Genomic DNA, 27,778 nt, shown 5'->3' on the forward strand with positions numbered 1-27,778 from the left:
GCGGCGGCGGCGGCGGCCAGCGCTGCCGTCACCTATGAGACGTGCTGGGGCTACTACGACGTGAGCGGCCAGTACGACAAGGAGTTCGAGTGCAACAACAGCGAGAGCGGCTACCTGTACTGCTGCGGCACCTGCTACTACCGCTTCTGCTGCAAGAAGCGCCACGAGAAGCTGGACCAGCGCCAGTGCACCAACTACCAGAGCCCCGTGTGGGTGCAGACGCCCAGCACCAAGGTGGTGTCTCCGGGGCCCGAGAACAAGTACGATCCGGAGAAGGACAAGACCAACTTCACCGTCTACATCACCTGCGGGGTGATCGCCTTCGTCATCGTGGCCGGCGTCTTCGCCAAGGTCTCCTATGATAAGGCCCACCGCCCTCCACGGGAGATGAACATCCACAGGTGAGAGCGCCGCCCGCGGTCCGCCCCGGGCTCTCCGCGGCCTCGCCCTCCTAACGGGCTTCCCTGTCCTTTTCCCTTTGGGCATCACCACACCCCCCCTGACCCTCTCAAGTGACTTTCACCGTCGCTTCTTTTACGTGCAGTCAATCAGAGCCCCCCCCCCCCCCACGTCTTCAGTCCGGGCTCCATGCTGTGGTGGTAGGGGGATTTACAGGGCAAAGTGAGAATGAGTTGCGTGCAGGGAGTTCCAAAGCGTAAGCATTTTACACATTCTGTCAGCCTGGGTGGGGTCCCAGTGTTTTCTTTTCGTGGCATGTGCGCACTGTGGTGTAGTCTCTTGTGGCAGTTAGTTTTCTGAGTCCAATCAGAGTGTCGTCTTCACTATGGAAAACTGACCAATGTCGGAACCGTGCTGAAAAGAATGCCAAGTGGCTCACTGTAGACTGGGATGTTCCCGGGCCTTGGGGCTGGGGGTGTGTGTGGAAAGGATGCCTCCTGCGGGAAGAAGGAATAAAGGTTTCTCCATTCCATGTTGACCAAGCACAGATGGTGTCTCTTCATTGCAACCTGCCGAGTGGGATGTTTTGTCTTTCCTGCTGAGACTGGAGGACTTGTTCTTTTAAACCCCATAGGCAGAACTGAGTTAACGTTTCTTTATCTGTATTGAACCTGGTGGGGCATCTTTGATTGCTTACCCTGCTTTGTCTCCTACCAAAACTTATGCTAAGAGCTCAAAATATGCTCAACCATGGTTCCACCCTGACTGCTGCCCACTACACCACCCCACCACTGTTCTGGTTTCCAGTGAGTGCTTGGGGAAGTCAAAGTCAAGGGGATGATAGGAACCCTACCCAGCCTCTCTTCAGAACTCTAGGAATGACAGGGGATGCAGAGTTAGCTCTGTTTCCAGTCCGCTCATGATGATAGATGGCTGGATGTGGTTCAACAGCACCCTTTCAGGGAACAAACCCTGCCCCAGGAAACGCCTCCTTTTCTGGAGCATGATGTGGGTATCGCCCTGGTAATCACAACCACCCCCTAGACCATTGTGCATGAGCCAGCCTGGCAGGCCCCACACTGACCTATCCACCTCGAGCTCATCTCCACATACTGCTTGTTATTCTTGTAAACTGAAAACCTCCTTCCCTCATTGCTGTGGACATTAATCACCCCTGCTTTGCTGAAGAGAGAGAAAGAAAGGTAGATAGAAATTTCTAGCGCTGATTTTCTTTTTCCTGCTTGATACTGCGGGTGTTAAGAAAAGATGATACTCCCTGGCAGGTTTTATTGAGTCAAATCCACAACTGGTGGGTACTCCAAATTCAGGTGCTGGAATTAGGGTGATTCCAAGAGAAGACCTGTTTATAAGCCTCTCTCATTACCCTAAGGTGCCACCACTCTCACTTTCACCCCCACCTTATCTCTTAGGTAGTGCAGTTTTACTTAGCATCACATCTTGTGTCTCGAGTGGCCCTGAGCACTGCTGGGAGAAGTGTGAGAAATAGTCTATGTCAGTCCTGGCTGTCAAACATGGAGGAAAGTTGGGATGTGGTACCATGAGCTAACTAAGGGCAAAGCACTCTTTCCTTTGAGTCTAATCTGGCAAAGAATTAGCTCATCTAAGAAAGTAGAGAAGGAAGTGCCCAAGGGCAGCTGCTTTCCTGAAGCAGATGTACTGGTCCGTATCTTCTGTCCACCTCTGTCTCAAACTTGAAGGCTTTTCTCCTTCGTCTTTTCTCATGGCCCTGTCCTCTCATCAAACCTTCTGCTCTGGCCATGGCCTCTTGCTGGTTGATTCCTGCAAAACTTTCTTTGAATTTCTTCCTTCTCTGAGCAATTGCTTTCAGCATTCAGAGAAAGCTGCCCACTACCCTGACCCTGCCGCCTCATACAGAGCTTATTTGTCATTGCCTGAAATGATACCGAGGATGGTGTCCTCTGATGCGGACAGCAGACATCTTTGGATGCTGGCACTGGCATGTGACCCTGGAGAGGTCACTGTCCCTCTTGGTGTTTTTTCCCCTCCCCACCACACGAACACTCCCTATTTCAAATTAGGGTGATGTTGATGATGACACTATTGGGGCAGTTTCTCACTTGGAAAAGAAGTAACCATGGGAAGGGAGATGAATTTCAGGCATCAGAACATTATGCAAATATGGAATGTTTCTCCCTCAAGTTCACCTCCTGATTTTATTCAGTTCACAGCCTCTCTTTCAGCAGCTGCAGTCTTGCCTGATCAGTGCTTTGGAAACCATCATATTGGTGCTTGTTGGGTAGGGGACAATGCCTGTCTGTGTGGGTGGGAGGTAGGGGGACAGAGTATAAGAGATCCATCCAGGACACTCCATGAGTGACCTTGGGCAGGTCAGGGAAACTCATCTTTCCATTCTGTGTAACTCTGGCATAGCAGTGTCCCATCTCTGTCTCTTGCTTCCAAGGCGTGTCAGGGTGAGTGTACACATTGATCCCAGCCTCCTGGGTGTGAGTGTGACCACCACACCTCTCACTTTGCTCACACCCTAGAAGCCATTGCTTGCCGGCCATTCTCGGGAGTATTTTTGTGCAGACTGTCTTGTTGGGGAATTTGGGTAGGAAGAAAGAGGGAGTGATAGAGAAAGAGGTTAATCTTTACACTGTAATGAGTTTTCCTTAGGGAACATGGGGAGAAGGAAGAATGTCTACTCTTCAGAGGTCAAGGGGGGGAAGTAGGATGTGCATCCTGGTACATATTCCTTGAAATAGTTCTGCAAAGACCTTTCTTTTCTGAAAAGAAGAGCTTATTTCAGCTTGTGATCCTCCCTGAAGATAGTAGTTGAACAAGCAGGGGCAGAGTCTAAGGGAGTTTCAATGAGAATGGTCTCTTTGGAAAGATGTATTTGTGGGGGTGTAAGAAAGGGTGAGAGAAAAGGCCATCTGCCTCCCCTCGGTGCTCCCAGGCTGGACACACAGCCCTCCACCTGCCCATGTACACACATTCCTTAGCATAGGACTTCCTTTCATCTTTCCACTCCTGCAGGGAAGAACAGATTTAGTCTTTCCTAGAAGTGAATAGACCTTGCTATCATGTTTCTGAGTGAGAAGTCAGTGTCTGTAAGGGAAGCTTTTAGCTCTCTGGTGATCTGAACAGATGAGCACCAAGTCAGACTAAGCCAGCTGAACCCCCTGGAGGAGAAAGATATGGGCATAGGGACCCAAGACAGTGTTGCATGCTGGATGTTGAGAACCCTGGGGTCGCCATGCCCACCTTTCCTAATGAACCCCATTTCCCACCAGGATCTCCACTTTCTTTTCCTCTCTTTTAAACTGCCCAGGATCGAGCTGTCTGTCCATAGGCATCCGTGGGTTTTTAAATTTCCTGAGTGGTTTCTCCACTGCTTCCTTGGAGCTGTTTATTCAGTGAGGGGCCACGAGTGTTCTCCGTGGGTGTGGGTTCTGCCCAGGAGTCTGGCTCTTTTTTGACATTCAGTTCCATGCTAGCTGTCTCATATCCAGACCTATTCCTTCCTCCTCACCCTGAGTTGATTCATTAGTGTCTTTGAGATAAGAATCATTCTGAGGGAGGAACTGTGTGGCTTTTTATAATGGCTAATTAACAGATGGGTCAGGAAACAATTAGGCTGCTGTAGACGCAGTTGGTGAAGTCAGGCTGCCCTGGGTCCTCTCACTGCTTGTGAGCAGGGTCAGAGGGGATGAAGGGATGTGGGCGGCGTGGTGGTGGGGGAGACTTAGGGGTGTGGAAAGTAAAGCCTGGGTGGGTATCCTCAGGAAAAAGGAAAAGTATTAGGAGCTGATTCCTCCACTTTTCAAAAGGGTCCTTCATCTTTGAGTCAAGGGAATGCTTTATTCCATTCTTTTCTCCCTCCAGAAATTAATTATAAACCCAGAGAACTCCTTTTTGTCCTCACAGGCCATGTAACTGCAGTAGCAGGGCCACTTTGCTGGCTGATTTACTGAGTTCTCTTCCTAGGTTCCTGGGCGATGAATCGTCAAATCACCCCAAACATTCCATTTTTTGAAGCACTGTGAGTACACTATAATGAATTGATCTAAACCGAGAGTCAACTTTTTTTTCTTTCTTCAAATGTAGCAGTTGGAAGGAAAGAAAAAGCATCTTGCCTTAGACTGAAGGTCTTAGGCTTGCCTGTTTTCCTTTTTCCTTGAGTGAAAAACAGTACATGTAGGGAAAGCAGGGAAATTGTGGAAGAATTTGAGGTTTATGGAGGAGGGGTTGGGGAAGGGCTCCAGGAAGAAGGAAAGGAGCAAAGCAAGAAAAAAGAGGAAAGCAATTGTATGCGAAGTTGATTGTCCCCACTAAAGGGACAAGGTGGTGTTGCCCAACCTTCATGCACCCTTTGTTGGGGGTTTGGTTTCATCTTGCAGAGACAGGCAAGCATTCACTTAACAAATGCGCCCTGCTCACCTTTCCTGGGCAGGATATGTTTTAAACTATAAAATGTAAGTTTATGAAGCGCGTATTGCCTTTGACACACGAGGCTAACAGGGTTCATTCTTGCTTTAGCAGGACAGCTGTGCAAATACTTTTCAGAAATCCCTGCATTTGACAATTTTCCCTGGTCACATTGCTCACTGTCTTCACATTTCTTCCTACCCTGATCCAAGCTCAGAAGGCCTGCATGTCTGTTTCTTTCTTTCCTCCTGCAACCCTGCCCAAGGCATAGAACATGTACATTTTGGGAAGTCAACTGCTAGTATACCAAGAATTTACCCACAGTTCTAGGCTGCCAAGACACACCTAGAGAAAAAAAGTTCAATTCATTGTTTTCAGCTGATTTGAATGAGAGATCTGATTGACTGTGCAGTCGATTCAGATCAATTGTGTAGGAAGCAGTGGTTAAGACAGCTGGAAAAGTGGGCCGATTGAAAGAGGCTGATTCACTGGTCTCAGACAGACATGCTTCTAGATCCAGAATATAAAGAAACTATACCAAAAGAAGCTTCATGCTTTCAGCTCTCCTGCCTGATTTCTCCAGGGGCTGGCAGGATTGTATTTAGGTTTCACCTTTTGGGCTCCCCTTCTGTAGTCTGTGAGAATCCTTACCATGTGCTGAACCTAACACCCTACTACTGGCTATGGGAGGCCGTCACTCTCCTTCTTTCCTGCTAGCCTCCTCTCATTCAAAATCCTACACAATCCATTTTTGAAATCATGGTGAGTTCAAGTACACTTTATCTTACAATTTTGCTCAGATCCCTCAATAATATATCTCCTGTGGAACCACAGAATGATGGTTTGAACTTACAGGAGTTGTGTAAGATGTCTCAGATTGGTGGTAGGGAGGAAGCTTTGATGGAATATATGAAAGCCTAGGCTACATTCATTTTTAAATCTTCTGTTGTGACTTTTTCCCTCTCTTTTCTCTATCTTGGGACACTCCAACCCATTATTTTCCTCTGAGTCACATTTATGGCCTGACCTTTCTAGTGTCTTTCTTTGCAGATATTGTAGATGGAGAAGAGGCCTGGGTGGAAAGGTTTACCAGCAAACCCTCAGAGGATTGCATTCCCTGGGCCTTGAGCCTTGAACAGGCTTAATTTTAAAACCATTCAGGACACATTGCTAACACTCTTTTCTTCTTTTTAAAAAAATCTCTAGAAGCGAAACCAAAATCTTCTGAAAAGGCAAGGTAGTACATTCTATTATTTTGATTATCTATTATGGAATCATAGCATTTTTATTGCAAGTAATTCATTAAATCAAGCTCCCTAATTTAACAAGTGAGGCAACTGAAATCCAGAGAGTCTAGATCATAGTGCCAAGGATCTCCAGCTAGTGAGTGGGTGACCTCAGTCAGACTATAAGCCAGGGCTTTTGTGTCCTGGTGTTCAGCCTTGTCTTAGTCCATGAAAATCTATTCTGTTTTACTTTTCTTAGTCATCACAGAATAACTGGGAGATGTGAGTATTAGTCTTCTCCTTTCTCTTTTGTTCCTACATTTCCTTAGCCTCTCCTAGCTCAGTGTTTCCATTCACTAAAATGATTTCTGTTGATCTACCTGGTCCTTTTGCAGGTTTCCCCCCCCCCACATTCCTTTCTAAAGGGCAATCACCTTATCTAAGCATAATCCTTTAATAAGATCTGAGTGATGCAGACCATTGAAGAAGGAAAATACAGCACAAGCCAAAGAGTTATAGACCCGGGCAAGGAGTCACTGAACAAAACTGTGGACAGAAATCTTTAATTAAGAATTTGGGCCGTGAATGCCTTCTCTCTCTCTCAGAGATGGGTGGAAATGCTGAGATCTGCCAGATGAATGTGGTTCAGCTTTGCCAGAGGCCGAAGACCTGAAGTCATTCAGGGGCCTTGTATGTGTGATTTCAGGGTTATCCTCCGGGGTGGGCCTTTACATATAAGTAGCTTTGTGAGCCACAGAGGCATATTCACTGGTGCCAGTTGTGCCCTTCTCAGCTGTGGGCTGAGATACTGCAGGCTAATGAAGCCAGAAATTTGGGTTTAATTATTATGTGAAAGTAAGCTCTGTGGCATGCAGTTTAGGGGCTTTGCCTGTAATGTGCCTCATTCTTCCTTTGAAAGAATCAGGGTGTACATGCCCTAATGTGTCATCTTTCCAAGCAATCACCTTGGGAGATTGCGTGCTGATTCTTCTCTGGAAAATGTTTCCACAGTTCCTCTCTTGGAAATACTTTGGGAGCCCATGGCATGTCATTTTGACTTTCCGTAACGGTAGCATATTTTTCTCCTCCTAGGGTAGATTTGATTGTTGTAAGCAGTGATAAGTCATGGGGCTGAGTTCGATGAATGAAATAGGTGATCAGAAACCAAGAGCACCTCCAGAAATGAGATCTGCTCTTCTAGGAGCCGTGTCAGCTGTCTCTGAAGGCAGGAGCCCAGAAGAGGTATTTCAGAGAGCAATGAATGGCAGCCCTGCCCAGGAGTACCTGACAATCCACGATGACCACTTTGAAGGGGCCACTCCTCACATGGAAGGATAATTACTGGCCTTAAGAAATTCAGTTTCATGCTATGTCCATGTGCTATGCTGGTGGTGGTGGGGTGGTGTTAGGAAAGGGGAGAAAAGGAGTTGAATCTCCAGCAAGCATTTCACATAACTGCCCAAAAGGTGGGGGGAGGTAGAAGTGCATGTCCCACATTTATGCATGAGACAATAGACAGTTCAATTTGGCTTCCTAGTTTGAGGGTAAAGGGAGTCAACTTTCTGGGATATATGCAGTGAGGCATGTCAGAGCCTGAGTGTTCTCTGTGTGCCCCCCACTTCCTATCCCAGGGCTGTCATTTCTGCAATTCTGCATTCAGATGGGGTCACTGTTTGGGCCAGACAGCCATAGATGAAGAAGAAACATTTGTAACACCAGGAAGATGAGGCTGCCAGCAAGCACTGCTGACCGATTCCTAATGTGCGTTGACTGTTCCTCACTCTAACCCCAAGTGTACATTCATTAAATGAGATTGATCACAGAAATGGAGTGAGGGTGGGCAGGCTGAGTGTAAGGGCCACCAGATGCAGCATTTGCAGGTGGGGAAGCAGCAGGTGGGCAAGCAGCCGCCTGTGCTGTTGAGAGTGGAATGGCATTCCTGCATCTCAGTCAGAAGTTAGGAGGTGGCAAAGGGCTGGGCATTTGTGTTGTTCCTACAGCATGGGCTAGGGAAGAACTTTTGGCCATGTTGACCCCCTAAAGGCCAGTCTTGGGCATTCTGGGAGTTGTCAGCCTTGCTGTGAAACTGAGAAGTTCTCCTCAACTCTGCTCAGGTGTCAGGATGATAGGAGCTCTGTGTCTCAGAGGCTGATACAATGCTATCACCTGGGTCACCCCAGAGAGCCGGAGTTATGGAGGACCTGTGATCTCAGTTAGATGGAGACTCAAGCAATGGGGAGGGTGGTAGAGAACTCATAAGAGGGCCGTGCTTGAGACCTTGTTTTGTAGCAATGTCCTGTATCCTTCCATCACTCCTCTGAGGATAGGAGTCAATTGTATGGATGAGGAAACTGACTCAGAGAGGCTTAGTAACTTGCCCAAGGTCACATGGCTAGTACTTTGCTGTTTTTCATCTCCCTTTGGGGTCCAACAGGCAGCTGGCTTTTACTTCCCTAAATGTAAAGGGGTCAGGGATACTCAGACTACTTAAGAAAGCAAAGGCCCACCTGTCCATGTCCTGTGATGGGTTATCACAGTAAAGGACAGGGAGGATAAACTGCAGTACCTATCAGCATACTGCAGAGCCAGGCCAGTGGTCCCCACCTCCATTGTATGCAGGGCAGGGAGATGCCCAGGCAGTGAAAGAACTCTCTTTCAAGAATAGATTATCCTGGCTGAGGATAGGGAAGGCAATACAGAAGAAATGTGAAACAAAAACCAAAACATTCTGATTTTAATTAAGGAAAAAACAAATACAAACCCTGACAGTATTGAAAGAACCCCTGGGCAGTTTTGCATGAGTCCTGACTCCTGAGAGTGGTGAGGAGAGCTACAGAAGGAGTGCTGCAGGAAAGATGTGATTTGGGAGAGAGGTGGACCTTGGGCTATTTCGTTTTAATGACCGAGATGTACAGCTCACAAACAGCTCCATTTCTTATGATGCCCCCACCCCATCCCATTTATAATTTCTAGCCTTGTACATAAAAGACAGAATTTTGGACAGCTCACTTCTGGTCTCCTGTTCTGGTTTTATTCTTTTCCCGTTTATATTCTCTTTGCTGTGCTTCTTATTTGCACTTTCTCCATGGTTCTCTGTTTCTGGTACTCTCATGTCTGGTACTCTCATATCCTGAAGGGAACACGGGAAGGAAGGAATTGTGGGACACCTGTGTTTTACTCTCTAGCAGCTGAAGTCAGCCACGGGCCTCTATCTGCAGTTACCATAGGGCGGTGGGCAGTAGCCAAGCTGCTGAGAATCTGAACCCACCTGTGATTGAGGTGGGTGTGGAAACCATTTCACCAGACTGCTCCAGGGACCCAGAGCTCCTGAGCACCATTATCAGCCTCCTTTCCCCTTCCTGACTCGTGCCTACTCCTAGTCACAGGGGCAGAAGAATTCTTGGACCCTCCCTGCCTAAAGCCATTGTCCCCATCTTGAGACCCATGGAAGCAGGAGTCCCAGCGAGACTCTGGGTAACTAGAACCTTGGCCCTGTTCCCTGATGTTTGGGAGGAGAGTCACTGCTTTCTGCAGGATTCACAAACACTCTCATTATTCTTTGCTTTTTTGGCATTTGGTCTCGTGTACTGTTCCCATTAGCTACGGCATTAAAGTCTCATTACTTAGGACATCTGTCCTCTGGACATATTCGTTGTTCCCTTAGCCAAATGTCCTCTTCTGGGAAGCGTGAATTTCACCCAAACAGCCACTTCTTCTCTCTTCCTTTGCCCTTGCCATTCCAGTGGGAGGAATTTGAACTGTGGAAGGCTTGGCAGGAAGTGGGGGTGACACCTGAGAGACGCTTCTAGAGCCCATCGGTCTTCTCCTTTCTGAGGTCCCAGGAATACAGACCTTTGCTAGGAATCGGGCAGGGTTGAGGTAGATGCCATAGTAGCAAGAGGGGAGTTGTCAAGAGAATTTTTCTCCCTCAGTCCTAGGAATGGGATCGGGCTCAGATGCAATTAGTAGGGAATACTGACTTCAGTCACTCTGATGTTGGGGCCGCTTTGTCTAAGGGTGAGGTTTGTGTTTTTCTTTGTTTTTGAGTTGGGGGTCTCACTCCATTACCCAGGCTAGAATGTAGTGGCATGATCATGGCTCACTACAGCCTCAACCTTCTGCTCCTGGGCTCCAGTGATCCTCCTGCCTCAGTGTCCCAAGTAGCCCCAAGTAGCTGGGACTACAAGAATGTGCCACCACACCTGGCTGATTTTTTAAAAAAATTTTTTGTAGAGACGAGATCTTGTTGTGTTGCTCAGACTGGTTTTGAATGCCTGTTCTCAAGCAATTCTTCCACCTCAGCCTCCCAAAGTGCTGGTATTACAGGCCTGAGCCACTGCCCCGGGCTATGTTAACCCATCTCCCTGCAATGACAGGGCATAAGGCCAGCCCAAAACCTAAGACTGCTCCAGCACTTGGGTTTGGGGATGTATCTGCATTCCAGCCTCCCCGATGGACCCATAGTTAGCCCCCTCTGACTTTTTACTGCATCTTGGGAAATTTGCTTGAAGTTTCCCAGGAATGATATCCCATAGGCTTGGAAGACTATTTATGCATTGGGAAATAACAACACTTCTCTGTGCTCAGATAATCAACAACCAGCTTCTTACCCACCCTCAATCCTTTTTGAAGAATATCAGGCCACTGAGCAAAGGATCTGTCGCATCTCTCTCTCTCTCTTTTAAGTCACATCATTAAAATGTTTCTCCGTGTGGCTTTCAGTGTTTTGTCCACTGTCGCTTCTTCTCCATCTGTCCCTCTTTTGATTCCTGTTCACTTCTGTTGAGTTATGTTCCTTCTCTCCTATCTCTCCAACTCTCCTTCTTGAACGTTTCCTGCTGTAACTTCATTAAGCCACATTGATTCAGACACCGCTAATTCAAAATTTATCCAAATTGGACCTTGACAAAGTTGTTTTTCTTTTCTCTGTCTGATAAAAATCTGCGATGAACAGATTAATAGCTCAAACAAGACTGCAAAGATTGTTCAGGGCACATATACCGTGGAGGATGGATTGTTTTCAAGCAGGCTCTTAGTAGACAATTGGCATGCTAATTACAAATCATTCTTATCTATTCAATAAAGTAACTCTTCGAAGGTCAATTTTATTTTATTTTCTTAGTCTAGTTTAAAGTCCTGCAATGGCCCAGGAAGCAGTAAAAATGCATTTTCTTTCAAGTGTTTTAGAATTTTCACATTCGTTTCATTGATTGGGATTAACCTGCCGCTATTTCTACTGAATTGGTGATGCTTGACTGTAGGCTGCTTCAAATCCCCTTTTTAATTCCCTCTGGGGGATCCTGCTAATTTTCCCTCTTCTTGTTTCTTTTATTTTTTTTTTCCTCTTGAGTTTTTAGCACCCAACAACTCTCTTTTGTCTTTGAACAGGTAAGCTATGAATGATGCCATGACCTTGGGCTCCCTTCACTGGTTCTTGCCACAAGCTTGACCAGCTGGGTCTGAGAGGCAAGGGATCTGGAGGCAGACTTTGGGCAACTTATCCCATCTCAGGGGGTGTAAGAGGACTTTGAGCCTCACCTTTGTTCTTTTGTGGTTCTCTCTCAATGGTCTAAGGAGCCTGCTCATAAATCACTGTCCCTGACACCAGTTTGGATTACAGAGACAGCATCACGCCTACTGTAGGTTGTGGCAGGAGGCACTTAGCCAGCATCCCTGCCCCTTACAGAAAAGAACTTTGACCTCCCTCTCTTTATCTGCTTATGTGGCTCTCAAGGGATGTCTATGAAAGCCCTCTTCCTCTCATTTTTGGAGGTTGTCATCCATCTTTCCCTTCTTAGAGCATTTTCTGGGAGCTGAGCTAAAAGGTAAGAGGATCCCAGCTTCTGTCACCTTCTGTCCCCATGACCTTGGACAAGTCCCTTGGCCTCTCTGGTCTGTCTGTTACCCTGGCTGTGAGATGTGGGCTCTAATGTTGTGGAGGCATGTTCTTCTCTGGCTCTGTCCTATCTCGGCTCACTTGAAAGATTCAGTCTGACAGAGTCCACATCTGTTCTTCCAGGTGCACCAGCTCTGTGATGTGGGAGGAAATGCATTATCCTTATACACTCCATTCAGATAAGAATGCTGTCTGCAAGTGGCCACATAGGGATGCCTGTTTTTAGCATGTTCAACTCAGACAGTCTCTTGGTAGAAAGGGACTTATGATGCATTTTAGTGACTCTCTTACTGGGCACCAGCTTCCCCTCCTTTCATATAGCAGGTGGCCACCCATGTATCTAGGGCTGGGACTGCCAACTGTGAAGACAGTCCCGTCTTTATTAGTATGCAGTTCTAGTTGATTTTCCTAAGGAGCCCAAATGGACTTCTTTGGCCTAGGGTCCACTCACTGGAGTAACCCAAAGAGAATTTATACTTTTTCTGGCAAGACAGCAAAACATCTCTTTGAGGGTAGCAGCCAAGGCTCACATTCAATCTTCCCTTCTCCTGTAAAAACATTCCTAGTGATGAGTTTGTCCTCACATGACATGGTTCATCCTTCACACTGGTACAGAGGATGTCCACCTAGAAGTGGAATTAAAATTCTGTAGTAAAACCATGAATGAGATTGCCAAAAACAACATGTGGATCTCAGCAATTCAAATGCAACTTAAAGATCTGAAGATTTCCTCTGGGAAATTCCTTGGATTACAGCCCTAGGCAGCAGGTTAGTGTTGTGGCAGGGATCCATCTCCCCCACCACTGTGTTAAGAGGACAGGAGTGTTTACCTGTTGTTCAGACTTGTATTCTAGTGCCTAGAGTAGTACTCAACACAAAATAGGTGCTTAAGAAATATGACTGACTGACTGAATGAATGAATGAATGAACAAGTTAAAGTCAGTAGGATTTAAGGTGGCCTTTTTTGTGTGCCATTCTCTTCTGGTGGTTATATTTGTGTGTGGGATAATTATATTTGTAATTATTTTAAGGAAGGAAGAAGGGAAGGGGGAGAGGAAGGAAGGAGGGGGGAGAGAAGAAAAGAAAAGGAGGGAAAAAAAGAAAGAAAAGGGAGGGAGGAAGAAAGAATTAAAAATTAACCGATTTTTTTTTAATGGAAACTGTTGTTCTGGCCAGTTTGATCTGCGTGTGCTTCTGTGTCCCATTAGAATTCTGATTTGTTTTGCTCATGCTGTGAATCTGTTTGCTTTTCAGTGGGCTTTCATCTTGAGGCTTTCTTGCAGACTAGTGGAAGGACTCCACAGCCTGATGGAAAGAAATGAACACTTTCTTTGCACTTGGCTTCCAAGTTCAGGGGTCAGCAAAAACTGAGGTGTGGCCATATGGATTTTTGTCCTTATGCCTGAATAGACAATGTGGAGTGTGGGTGGTCTCTTCCAGGATGATCCCCGGCCATACTAAGAGTTTTGCCAATTTGTCATAACTGAGTCAGTCTGCCAAGACTTCCTTCTCTTGCCTCTGCTTTTGTTGTGGTCCTATAGGCTGAACCTATGTAGACATCGGGAGATTGTTTTTGGATTTATTTATTAGTGAAATATTTATATAGTGCTCACTAACTGCTAGGCTCTGTTCTAAGTACTTTACAAATATTAACTCATTTAATCTTCATAATAACCCTAAGAGGTACTCATTTTTTTTGTCTTATTATGTTGGCCTTATGTTTTTTTAATGAGGAAACAGAGCCACAGGACACTTAAGTAGCTAGTTAATGGTCACCAGTGTCCTAAGTGGTTAGCATTCCAACTTGGGCCCTCTGGCTCCTACATTCCAATGTATAGCCATTAGGCTATGCTGCCTGCATTTGCCTAACCTATAGGTTCAGGTCTGTGCCCATAGCAAATAAATAAAACACCACTGACGTTACAACAGCAGTAGCAGCCCATTCGTACTTTGTATGTGAGTACACTTATTAACTCATCTGGCGCCTGGTTGGTCATGTGCCCCTGCTAACAAATCTTCACAGCATTTTGTTTTCCCAGCTTCAAATGGTAGCAGCACCTGACACATCCAGGTCTTCGATGAATTCTCGAACAAACACTCCATATATTTCTGAAAAGTCTAGCTTTGGTACTGATGCTACCAAATTTCCAAGGCCCAGGGAATTTATATGATTCATGAGATAAGGAATGGAGTATGTGGAGATGGTGCTGTTAAGAATGAATTGGGGTCCTGGGGGATGCACATTTACTCTCTACCGAGCTCCTGGCTAGTCATCTATTGACGGCCCTAGGACAGGAACTCATTGGGAGGAAGCAACTCTTCTCGCTTGCCTGAAGAATGAAGCGGGCAAGCCCTGTCTTCTCTCATGGAGTCCTGCGATGTTTATTGGCCATGATGAATTTCAATTGTGCCTGGGACAACTCAGACCTGCAGAGCAGCTCAATGCAGATGCACAGACATTGTTAACACAACAAATGAGATCTCCACATCCATTCTGAGCCTCTCTGTATGAGGAGAGCAGTCTTATGCACACACAAAGCCAGCAGCTGTGTTTTTCAAGTGGACTGTGAGAGAACTGGGAATAGGGAGAACTAAATTAAACCATTCTCCTTGGTCCATGTTTATTAAAAATATATTCATTTCAATTGTCCTGGGTGCATATTTTAGAGAATAAAAGCACTCTGACTGTCCGGTAGATGAGCATGAGATGAGGTTAAAGAGGACACCAGCTGAAGTTCCTAAAGGGTCAATGTCAAGTAAATGCTCAGTTCCCTGGGACTTAAGTAACAAGAATCCTTTATTTAGCTGAAAAAAAGTATCTGCATTCTACTTTTAGGAGAATTACAAAAGAAATAGCTGTCAGAGGTTTACGTAAAGAAATAAAAAACTGAAACAATCATTATCTGTCCTAAAGTTTTTATATAAACAGCTCCATTTCCCAGGCTGTCTACAATTTACTTAGTTTTGTGTCTGTGAAGAGAACTAAAGATTAGACTGATGGCCCTCTCACGAAGAAACTTGAATTCTTAACAAAAAATTAATTATATTCCGTATACTCTACTTAATTAGGCAGGAATGCTTTTAGAAAGTTCTTCAAAAATAAGTGTTCTCATTAGTCCTTACAAATAAGAACATTAACCAGAATAGCTTATTCACGGAATAGTTTATCAATTTGGCCTTTTATCATACTTATCCAACAATATCAGTTTCTTCCTTCTCCTCTTGAAAGGGGAAAGGGCATGATTGGGGCTCTAAACTATTCAGTTTCCTTTGCTCTTGGCATGGAGCAACTTATTGAGTAATAACTGAGCTTATTTTCTCCCTTCTGCAGCATTTATAGGGCCCCCAAATCCAGATCATGGCAGAGGTTGAAGGCTGGTTTCCATTGTTCCACTTCAATGAGCAGTGGTATTCATGGGGTCCTCGTGGAAGGCATATTAATTGAGATTACAAAGACTTAGCAGATGAACTCAGGGGCCCTAGATTCTTTCACTTAATTTGTGGGGACCTAAGTTTTACCATATATTCAATGAGTGAAGATTGAGACAAATAATTCCAACTTTTTTATTTGTTGCTCTTTTTCCACATTTGTTTTTTAAATATGGAAATTCCATGAAGGCTACTGGGTAGACTATTAGGAAAAAGCTTGGTAGAACAAGGCTCTAGGTCCTCTCTGGCCTCATGCTGAGCATAGGTCTGGTGAAGTATATTGGTGTTCTATTCAGTATTTCATTTGACAAAAGATTGACTGCTAAAATCGTGTAAAAAGTTTCAAAGCTGTTGATGTTAATGACTCACTAAGGTGAACAGAACTGAGCAGTTGAGCCACAGATGAGTTTTTAGGTCTGGATAGATCTTTCCCCTAAAGATGAAACACTCTCTAAAATCTTGTGTTCAGAGACCATAGCAGGTGGAAAAAACAAATGTGATTAATTATGGATTGTTGGATGGATGGAGGAATGGATAGATGGATAGATTGATAGAGTGTTAGATGGAGGGATTGGTGAGGTGTAGGATGGATGGAGGAGAAAAAGGAGGGAGGAAAGAATAAATGGAGAGGGAGGGAGAGATGTATGAATGAACTGATAGTTAGAACATAAAGTGGATTGATGGAATGTTGGATGGAGGGATGGATGGATGGATGGATGGATGGATGGATGGATGGATGGATGGATTGATGGATGGAGTGTTGGGTGGAGGAATGGGTAGAGAGTTAGATGGATAGGAGGTATATTGAGGGATGGATGGAAGGATGGATAGATGGGGTGTGGAATGGAGGGATGAGGGAAGGAGGGCGGGAATAATAAATATAGGGAGGTAGAGAGGGAGAGATGTTGGAGGGATAGATGGACTAACAGATGGATGGATAATCTAGTGGTATATTGTCAACTCCTGTAGTTTAACCTACCTATGTTTGAAATCTGAATTCATTGCTTACCAGTTGTGTGACCTTGGATGCGATATCTAACCTCTAAAAGTCTTAGCTTTCTTATTAGTAAAATTGAGCTACTGATAGCATCTGATATATAAGGTTGTTCTGAGGATTATATGATTTAATGCATGTGAAAGTTTGGTCCCGTATCTAGCACACAATAATCACACAATAAATGATAGTCTTTAATTTTCCAACTAGGCAAGACTATGAAGCAAACTTATGAACAAGGTTTTGTTTATTTTTCTATTGTTAAGGGAATTTTTTTTGCCATTTTAAGAAAGATTTCATGTCTTAAATGCAGGTGGCAGCATGTCAAAATGTTGACTGGACTTGGTCCCTGCAGGCATTGAGATAACTAAGCACTTAGGGAAATTCAAACACACTTTCATTTCCTTGGAACCACTGACAACATTAACCAAGGTTTTAAGGAAATAAATAATTGATGTTGACCTGAATCACTCATTTACTAATTGTTTCTCCATGCCCAAATATTAGCTGGCATTTGCTAAATTAGCAGACCCAGCTGGAGAGACCAGGAGGACTCATTAAAGCTGACGATTTGTAGGAAAGTGAAATGTATGTAAGAGGCAGTCCCAGTGATTGGAAGGATGCTGGGGCTCGAGTCAGAAGACCCAGATTTAAACCTCTGTTCCATTATGTTCTAGTACTGGAATTAGTCTGCACCTCAGTTCCTTCCTAAAAATTATGGTCTTAATACCTGCAGAGGCTACAGGGATAGGATGGGAATCTCATGGGACAAGACAAGTGAACACACCAAAAAATTAAGTGCTATCCAAATGTTAGATGGTATTTTTGTTATCCAGGCAATTAGTACACAGTACTGAGTACTGAAGAAACCAAAAGTTTACTGGCCTGAATGATCACAATGACTGTTTTTCCTGATCAGATTTGCTGCCCAATTAATTTGCTCTCCTCTACTTGTCATACATCCGAGAAAGCCAAGAAATCCACGGGCAGAAGGGAACAGCAAACCCAGGCAATAATCCAGATAATTCAGGCAAAAGAAGTCCTTTGTTTGATATATCAGATATTGCAGCAAAAGTGGCATGTTGGAGATGGGGGAAGGTTGGAATGAGCCAGACAATTAGGGTGATACTTCAGTTCAAATTCCTAAATTAGATTGGGTGATGGAATCCTGGGCAGGGTGGAGCAGCTCCCGCCCTGCTCCGGCCCTTGACTGGCAGAGTGTCATGTCTAACTCCCTCACTTGGCCATCTCTGTGTGTCTCTTTCTCTCTGACTCTCTTTCCATCTGAATGTCTCTCTTTGTCCCCTCTCCTGGATTTCCCTTTGATTCTCTGTTTCTCATTTCCTCTCTTGCTCTTTTTACCTGCTTGTCTGTCCCTCTGACTCTGTCTTCCTTTCTCTGTCTCCTTGCCCCTGTCTCTTTCTCTCACTCTCTTCTCTGAACCTCTCCTCTCCTTCTTGCTGGGAGTTTCATATCCTCTTTCACTCTCCTTCTGTCTGTTTGGCCTCATCTCCTGCTCTCTCCTCCTCTCTCCACCTGTTTCCTTTCCTCTCTTTCCCTCTTGACTTCTGTCCCTGCCTTTCCCTTTCTCTATGTTTGCCACTCTCTGCCAGTCCCTGCTGCTCTCTCAGAGGCTGAAAGCTGCTGCCCGCTCTTTTACAAAATCCTCTTCCCTGTTCCTCAGTGACCAATTTTCTTTCCTACGGTTAAAAAGTAGCTCAGGCCTTAACCCATTTCCTCTGGCGCATCCAAATTAATTAGGTGAGACCAGGATCGCACATTTCAGAATTAGAATAATATTTATTGAGCACCCTGGAGAGAAGAGGATGGAAGATGGAGAGGAACCAGAGCAAGGAGGGAGGTCACCAAGCTGAGGGAAGGGGAGGGGGAGCTGGCAGAGGGACTGCTCCTAAGGTCAAATGGTCTAGGAATGAGGGCTGCCTTCCTAGCTGCCAGAGGGCACTGGGAAAGGAAAGATCAGATCGTGAGGAATGGTCAGGCATGGGTGGGAGCCCAGGAGTATCTCCCTGGGTACCACATTCCTTACCTGCTCCCAGATAACTGTTGGGCAGCTCTTGTTTGAAAAACACCTTTTGTTGCACATCTCTCCCCCTTGGCTGTGTTGCCCAGCTCAGCCCAGCCTACTGGGCTTCTGAAGCCCTCTCCTAGAAGGGGACACATTGTATGGTGCAAGTCATTTCCTTCTTTTCTCACATGTCCTGGGAACAGAAGGATAGAACATAGTTCTAACCCACAATTAAAACTCATTCTCCAGCGGCATACTTGTCCTAAGATTCTTGGGATCCTCAAGTCTGATGGACGTCAGGATGGTGGCTGTCCAGCAGGGGCCCAGATAGTGCCTGTGTCCTGCAGGGCTTCACAGGGGATGGGTATTGAGAGTCTCTGCATTCTGGGAAAGGAAACTCACTTGGAAAAAATCTCTTCTCTGCTGTATCCTCATTGAATGGTCTCTGGTACCAATCTACTCTGGATCTGCCATTTAAACTGTCAGTGTGGGTGAGTGTATGCTGAGCAGAAAGCCCTATGAGGCTGGGATAGGGACCATCTTCATTTCTTTCTTTGTTGATACAGTGTCTGGGTAGAGTGTCAAGACCTGAGAATGTATTAATGCCATAAACAGACAAGTTCCCTTCCTCTCAGATGCTCTTTTTTAGTACCTCCAAAACTACTTGTTCCTATAGCCCGGCCTGGTGCTCAGTAGATATTTGTGGAACTAGATTGCATTGAGTATTAAAACCTGCTTTGTCAAGTACTATATAGACATAGATCAGGCTTTCTCATCCTCACTACTATTGACATCTTGGGCTCAATAATTTTTTTTGTTGTGGGAGTCATTTTGTGCATTATAGGATGTCGGGCACTACTCCTGGCCTCTACCCACTAGATGCTAGTACCATCTTTTTCCTCAGTTATGACAACCAAAAATGTCTCTAGACACTTGCTGCATGGCCCCAGATGAACAAAATCATCTGGGTTGAGAACCCCTGATGTAGATTCAACCTTAAGGCAATAGATTTAACCACATTCCTCCACTCTCCCTCACAGGCTTTAGAGAAGTAGGTGTCTGTAAGAACTTGGGCCTGGCTCAGAGGCTCACACCTGTAATTACAGCACTCTGGGAGGCTGAGGTGGGAGAATTGCTTGAACCCAGAAGTTCAAGACCAGCCTGGGCAACATAGTGAGACTTCATCTCTAGCAAAAATGTACAAAAATTAGTTGGGTGTGGTGGCACGCACCTGTAGTCCCAGCTATTGGAGAGGTTGAAGTGGAAGGATCACCTGAGCCTAGGAGGTCAAGGCTGTGGTGAGCAGTGATTATGCCACTGAACTCCAACCTGGGTGACAGAATGAGACCCCTACTCAAAAAAACACAAAAACAAAAACAAAAAGCAAAACAAATACTTAGGCAAGACAAAGAAAGAAAAATAGTAGGTACTTTTTTAGTAATAGCTTTACTGAAATATAATTTACCTACCGTAAAAATCACCCTTAATGTTTATAGTATACAGTTCAGTGATTTTTGTATATTCACAGAATTGTGAAGCGGCTATCACCATACTCAAGTTTAGAACATTTTTTTTTTTTTGAGTTGGAGTCTCACTCTGTCGCCCAGACTGGAATGCAGTGGCTGCTCCCGGCCACCACAGCCTCGACCTGCTGGGCTCCGGGGATCCTTCTGCCTCAGCCTTCCAAATAACTGGAATGGCAGGTGTGCGCTACCACACCCGGCTGATTTTTTGATTTATTGTAGAGATGAGGTCTCACCAAGTTGCCCAGGCGGGTCTCAAACCCGCAGGCTCAGGCAATTCACTCACGTCAGCCTCCCAAGGTGCGGGATTACAGGCTGAGTCACCGAGCCCGGCAAGTCTAAAACATTTTAATCCTCCCAAAAAGGAACTGCATCCATTAGCAGTCACTACTAGCTTGCCCCTTCCCAACCCCTGGTAACTGCAAATATATTTTCTATCTCTATGGACTTACCTAACTGGGCATTTTATATAAATGTGGTCTTTTATGACTGGCTTCTTTCACTTTCCACGTTGTTTTCAAGGTCATCCATGTTATATGTACCCGTACTTCTTTCCTATTTATGACTAAATAATATTCTGTTGTGTGACTATACCACATTTCATTTATCCATTTAGTAGTCGATGGACATTTGAGTTGTTTCTACCCTTTGGCTATTATTAATACTGGTGCGATGAAGCTTTGTACATGAATACAACACATCTTTTCATTTCTTTTGGGACTACCTAGGTGTAGAGTTCCTGGACCGTATGTTAACTCTATGTTTAACATTTAGAGGAACTGCTAAACTGTTTATCAAAGAAGTGGCACTATATTACATTCTTACTAGCAGCAGTGTATGAAAGCACCAATTTCTTTATATCCTCGCCAGCACTTGATATTATGTGACTTTTTGGTTATAGCCATCCTAGTGTGTATGAAGGGCTGCCTCAGTGTGATTTTGATTTACATTTTGCTAATGACTAATGATATTGACCCAATTTTCATGCATACTTTCTTTGGAGAAATGCCTATTTAAATCCTTTGCCTTCTTAAAAATTGAGTTGTTTGGCTTTGAAAAATTTTTATTGTTGAGTTGTAAGATTTATTTATGTATTTTGGATAGAAGTCTCTTATCAGATATGTGTCTTGCAAATATTTTTCTCATTCCATGAATTATCTTTCACTTGATGGTGTCCTCTAATGTACAAATGTTTTAAATTTATCTATGTTTTCTTTTGTGGCTTATGCTTTCAATATTGTATCTAAAAAACCATTGCCATGTCTGGGGTCACAAATATTTACTTCTATATTTTCTTCTAAGAGTTTATAGGTTTAGGACTAATATTTAGATATGTGGTCCATTTTTAGTTAATTTTAATATGATGTGAGGTAAGTATCTAGCTTTATTCTTTTGCATGTGAATGCCTAGTTGTCCCAGGACCGTATGTGGAAGAAACTATTCTTTTCCCATTGAATGATCTTGGTGCCCTTATCAAAAATCAATTGAACATAGGTATATTAGTTTGTTTCTGGACACCCAGTTTTGTTCCATTGGCCTATATGTCTGTTGTAACTTACAACTCACTGCTGTAAGTTGGTAGATGGAAAGATGCTATAAATATGTCTTTGGTAATCAGAGGACTAAAGGTACCTAGGTGACTTGCATGGATAGGTGGTTAAAAAAATACCTGAATGTTGGGTGTTGGACCTGGACCCTATGTCTGCCCAGATTGACTTTACCAGACCAGTACTTCTGTGTTCTCCCTGTCTGCCTGTTCCACTGATGTGAATGGAGGTGGTGGCACATGTCTGCTCCTTCCTTTACAGGCTGAGAGAAAAGAGAGCCAGTGAAGGGAAAGCATTTGGAAAATCTGAAATTGCTGTATAAATGCCACTAAATGATAAGATTACCAGTTTGATGCTCTTCTCCTAGGAAGATTTAGCATGTCAGAGGCGGCGTAGTGGAAGAAAACAATTCACTCTCAGACACGTTTTTAAACTGCCATGGATGTCACTTTTCATGGGGGCAGAGTGTTAAAGTTGGACTCCTGGTGCAAAGGAAGCCTCAGGGTGGTCTGGAAATGGCCAGATCTCAGATGGGCAGGCCCAACCCCTCAAAAACACCCCGGGGAGATAACTTGGCTTGTGCAAAACATGGGTGCACTGAAAACTGGAAACTTGGCACTGAAGTGACAATATCCAGATATGGTCTTCTGTGGCTTGTCCACACTTGTCTGTGCTTCTGAGCATCCCTGGGAGTCTCTGTTTCTTATTGCCAGTGGGTGTCTCACGAGTCACACCCACAGAGAAAGTCCTGTTTGAAACCAGGTGGATGAGTGGTTCCCCCTAAATTGTCAGGAATTGGGTCCTATTTATCTCTGTACCTGCAGTGACTGATGCATGCTGAGTCCTCAGTAAATGCATGTTTGGTTGTTGAAGCTAGGTGTTGAGTTAATAAAAGCTGTTTTCTCTGGGCAACCAGACCTCTTGCCAAGGGGGTGGGTCTCTCCCACTGTGACAGAGTCTCCGCCTGTCTCTTTCTTTCTGTGTATTTTTTTCCATTTGTAATTGCTCCCACCTCTAAACTCCAGTTGCCTTCACTGTCTGCACCATCCATGTGTTCTGATTTTTATCTTTTTATCTCTGTGTTCTGTCTTTGCCGCTAAATTCACACCTTTTCTTGACTGAAGGGCCTGTGTGTTGTACTTATTTGGGTCTCCAGTATCTAGTACATGCTGCTTGGTGTATGTTTTTGGATGGAGAAATGATCCCCTGATATTAGTAACCTACTGCTGAATTTGAGGCCAACTGTGTCAGCCCTTCACCGTAGAGGCATTCCACTGGCTGGCTACTATAGATATCTGCCTGGCATAGGTGGGTATTTGAAAAACTAGTATTTTGAAAGGGCTCAGAGTTCACTGATGTGAAATGAATTACATAAAGAAATTTTAGTTGCAGCCTTTTAGCGTCTATACCCCCAGGCATGGTAATCTCTACCCTGTGTCCCCACAGAGACCAGCACCAGATGCAGCTGACTATCGAGAACTGAACACTGTGTCTGTGTCTCTTCCAGAAACTCTGTAAATCAAAAGGGCCTATGAAAATACGCTGGCTCCTTTTGTGGTTGTGCTCACTTGCTCAGTGAATCTCACTGTGTGATTTCTTCCTTGTTTAGGGCTCTGGCTGACATCTTGAGACAACAGGGACCAATCCCCATAGCACACTGTGAAAGAGAAACTATCTCGGCTATCGATACCTCTCCCAAAGAGAATACGCCGGTCAGATCGTCCTCCAAAAACCACTACACCCCTGTGCGTACAGCCAAGCAGACTCCAGGTAAGTGAGAGCTGAGTGCCTTGAATCTTTGCTGAGGCCGGTGAGAGGCTTCGAGGATGTTTCTGCTCCAGTGAGACAGGTGGTGATCATGGTGTGATGAAGGGCTTTCTGGTGGACACACAGGCTTGCAAAAGAGTTTGGGGACTGTCTCCCTGGGGATAGTTTGGAATGGGAGAGATTGCTGCCTGGGCTGGAAGAGGGCTAGCAGTTTCTGGCATCTGTGATTTAGTGAGTGGATGGTATAATTCTCATACCTGAAAGGGAGCTTGCAGCAGCCATGAAGAAGTATGGGCTCCCATTTGCCCATGTGGTGGGAAAGTTTAGGCTGCCTACGATGCTAGTTATGTGACAAGAAATTACTGCACCTAGATGTAGAGCCTGCTCAAAAGTTGGAGTCTCAAAGAGCACTCCCTGAGGATGGGAATTAATGTCTGTATTTTCAGGTGACCCTTTCTTATGCTCTGTAAATTCTCTGGATGTATGATGAGTTGCCATATAATGATAATATACTTTCTACTTTTTTTACTTTAACAGCACTATACCACTGTGAGAAAAAAATGGCAGGACTTATTTCCCTTGTCTTATGGATCAATAAATAAAGCTCAAGGAAGTTTAGTAACTTGAACAAGGTACTGAGATGTTGATAATAATGGAACCATCAGTAATAACAGTAATATCACCTAAATATTTATTGGGATCTTGCTCTGTGCCAAACAGCATGCTGACCATTTTACACATATTTTCTTATTTATTCTTCACAGCAATCTTAGAAATACTTATATTATCTCTATTTTATATGAGGAATAGAAAGGTTAAGTAACTTTCCCAAGGTCACGTGGTTAGTAAGAAAGAAAATCAGGATTAAAACCGAGGCAAATAGTTAACAACAGTCAGGAGTAGAAAACCATAATACCCTTACCCAGTAGAGAACATGAATGTAAAATATCTGAGTGGACAGCCTCCTTACAAATACTTCTTGAGAATTCATATCTCATTGTGAGGGTTACCAGATAGCCTAGTACTGATCCCAGTCCCAGAGATAACTTCAACTTTTATGCTTGGATCTGAAATCTTCACATCTATCACCCTACGATTTTTGGAGGATGGACTATATCATCTTTATCTGTGCCAAAAAACATGCTGACCATTTTACACATATTTTCTTATTTATTCTTACAGGAATCTTAGAAGTATTTGTATTATCTCTGCAATAAAACTATACAGCTACTAGGTAGCAGTTGATATGTCCCAACTCCAAAACTATAGCAAAGGTGCTGCTGAAATCAAACATATTCTACTCATTTTTAAATTTTCTTAAATTTAGTAAGTCACAGAATACATATTTGGTTTTAAGATAGTAGTATTAAATATTTTTTGAGAATCTAATAAAAGCTGAGGACATTCTCCCCTGAAAATATATCCACATATATACATAAATATAAATATTCATTTTCATCCAACAGTTTGGGTGGGGATTTAAGGGGATTCATCCAAACTCCTCCAAAGTTAGAAATCTCTGATAAAAGGTAAAGATGAAGGCTCCACCTTTACAAAATTCTAAGATGCATTTTCAGTTTCAATACCATAGATTCTTAAAATGCAAGCAATAGAATCTTTGCAAAAACATCTGGACCAGTGGACCTCCACCTGGGGGCATTTTAGAATTCCCTGGGGACCTCTGAAAATTGCTGATGTCTGGGCTTTAAAGATCAATCAGAATTTCTAGGGATGGTGCTGGCATCACATTAGTATTTTTTTTTTTTTTTTGAGTTGGAGTCTCACTCTGTCACCCAGACTGGAGCGCAATGGCCGCTCCCGGCCACCGCAGCCTCGACCTGCTGGGCTCCGGCGATCCTTCCACCTCAGCCTTCCAAGTAGCTGGAATTACAGGAATGCGCTACCACGCCCGGCTGATTTTTTGATTTATTGTAGAGATGAGGTCTCGCTGCCCAGGCGGGTCTCGAACCCGCGGGCTCAGGCAATTCACTCACCTCAGCCTCCCAAAGGCGCGGGATTACAGGCTGAGCCACCGAGCCCGGCACATTAGTATTTTTAATAATCCCCCTAAGGTGATTCTAATATGCAGCCAGGGTGAAGAGTCACTGATCCAGAAGGACTCCTTCATTTTATGAGTGGACATACTGAAAGCCTAAGCCAGTCGTTTTCAAACTTGGTTACACATTGGAATTATCTGGGAAGCTTCAAAAATTAAGGTTCTTGGGCCCTACCACCAGAGACTGTGATTTTACTTATGTGGGGTTGTGGCCTGATAATGGTGGGAAGATCGGGAAATTGTTAAAGCTTCCCAGGTGATTCTAATTTTGAGCAAAGTTTGAGAGTCACTGGGCTATGGGACTTGCATAATAGCACCATTGTATCTAATCTTTATGATCATTGGTTACTGTTTAATCTAACTTTGGTATTATCACCAACTTTGGGTAGGGCATATTGGTTTTCCTAAAGATTATAGTTTGAAGTCAGTGTCCTCCAGAAGCTTCTTGCGACTCTGGAACTCCCGAAGCACCCCTGGTTGTGTGTCTTCTCCCCTTTTTTCATGAATTTTCTCTGTCTCATTGAAAAGTGAGCTAGTTCCCCACCACTGAATCCAAACTGATTAGGTGGACAGTCTTGATTTGCCCTTAAATACCCTTCACTGGGCAGGAAGATTTGTCATTTCTTCTGGTTTCTATATACATCCTCTCTTCTGGTGAGCTGAGAAGAAAAGCTTACAGTTACATGATTCACTTCTGTGTTTTAAGAAATTCCCTTTCCCCTTCCCCCACTGCTGCTGTATTTCTCAAATTGGAACCCTCCGCTTTGCCTTTAGAGATGGGAATTGTTTCCTGGCCCAGAAATCATTCTCAGTTGTGACACTTACATTTAAAAGCAATTTCTTTACAAGCCACAACTTCTACAACTTATAATGGACACAATGCTTTTCCAAATAGCTGATATCCTTTGCCACAAAATATTGCAATTTGAGCAGAAGTTTAAACAGAACAAAGTGGAAATTTACTGTGATTTTTGTTACTCATCAAATCAACAGACCACTAAGTGTAGGAGTACAGTGGCACGAGTTTTTAGGGGATATTAAGGAAGATACTCAGAAATTTCAGGAGGCACCAGAGCACATGAGTAGCTTTACTACTCCAAATGCTGTCGTCAGGTCAGCCACATCAGTATCACCTGCAAGTCTGTGAGAAATGCACACTCTCAGGCTCTTCCTTTCTTGATGAATGAGAACCTGAATTTTAACGAAATCACTTAGCCATTAAAGTCTGAGAAGCACTGGGAAAGCTTGGGCTCTGAAATATATCCTTCTTGGTTTGCGTTTTGGCCCTATTACTTAATATGTCTGTGGCTTAGAGCACGCTTCTTCACCTTTCTGAGTTTCTTCATCAGCCACTGGGGCTAATAATACCTGTGGCCTTGAGCTGTTTAAGGGTATAATGAGTTAAACCAAGTAAAGCTCTTATGACATATCCCCACATAGCACGAATACTCACCATTAACCGTGATCAGGAAACACAACCAGCGGGAAACTCAAGGAAAATAAATAAAACGAATGAGAGAACCATTGGCAAGGCATTGGTGTCCTTACACCAGGCAGGGTCCCAGGAGTTGTGTCTGTAATGAAAGTCCCTGGACGCAAGCCCACCTGTGCTTGACTCCTGACTGAGGCATGTCCTCTGGGAATGAAAGTGGTTTGTGGGGCTAGGTCAGGCTTTTGGATGTTGAAAGCACGTGCTTGTTTGGTTTGGGAACAGAGTGAGGGTTCTTTGGTAATAATAAAAACAATAACACAGTTACCATAGATTGAACACTTTATTATGTGCTACATACTTTAATGCATAATAGGGAATGAATCCTGTAATATTTCTTAGATATGGAAGCTTCTAATTCCATATTACAGAAAAGTTCTTTCCCCTTCTCTTACGAGCCTTTCATTGTAACTCTTCCAGGAAGCCCGTTTCCAGCTTTAAAGGGAACTCCATAATGGACACTTAGTTTGAACATAGAAAGCCACTGAAACCTGCTTTTATCCCCTCACCCCTGGAATCTGGCTTTATATAGACCCTTCATATTCAAAGTGTGGGCTATGGACCAGCAGTGACTGCATCCCATGAGAGCTTGTTGGAAATGCAGAATCTTGCAAGGGCTCTTCCCCAGACCTACTAAATCAGAAACTGCATTTTAATAAGATCTTTAGAGGATTTATACACACATTAAAGTTGAAGAAGACTCTGCTAGCACCATGATTCTCAGCCCTGGCTGCACTTGATATTGTGTGGAAAATTCTAAGAATGTTCATGCCTTGTCCTCATCTACAGATATTTTATTTAATTGGGCTGTAGTAAGACCTGGGCGCTGATACTAAAATAAAAAGAAAGGATTGCCTGAACCCGCGGGTTTGAGACCTGCCTGGGCAGGCGAGACCTCATCTCTACAATAAATCAAAAAAATTAGCTGGGCGTGGTAGCGTGCGCCTGTAGTTCCAGCTACTTGGAAGGCTGAGGCAGAAGGATCGCCAGAGCCCAGCAGTCGAGGGCTGCGG

The 27,778-nt window shown here is 44.2% G+C and overlaps 1 protein-coding gene across 1 annotated transcript in view; it reads left to right on the top strand.

The window, feature by feature from the left end:
- Positions 1-27,778, top strand: part of LOC103271204 (protein shisa-6 homolog) — a 159,858-nt gene that overhangs the window by 19,763 nt on the left and 112,317 nt on the right. Inside the window, exons 5-6 of the mRNA XM_021717878.1 lie at positions 1-401; positions 23,063-23,223. Coding sequence (XP_021573553.1) covers positions 1-401; positions 23,063-23,223 — 562 coding nt within the window. The remainder of the gene's footprint in view (positions 402-23,062; positions 23,224-27,778) is intronic.

The sequence above is a fragment of the Carlito syrichta genome, unplaced genomic scaffold (assembly GCF_000164805.1).
Source record: "Carlito syrichta isolate Samal-C Ts95f unplaced genomic scaffold, Tarsius_syrichta-2.0.1 Scaffold311436, whole genome shotgun sequence".
Taxonomy (NCBI): domain Eukaryota; kingdom Metazoa; phylum Chordata; class Mammalia; order Primates; family Tarsiidae; genus Carlito; species Carlito syrichta.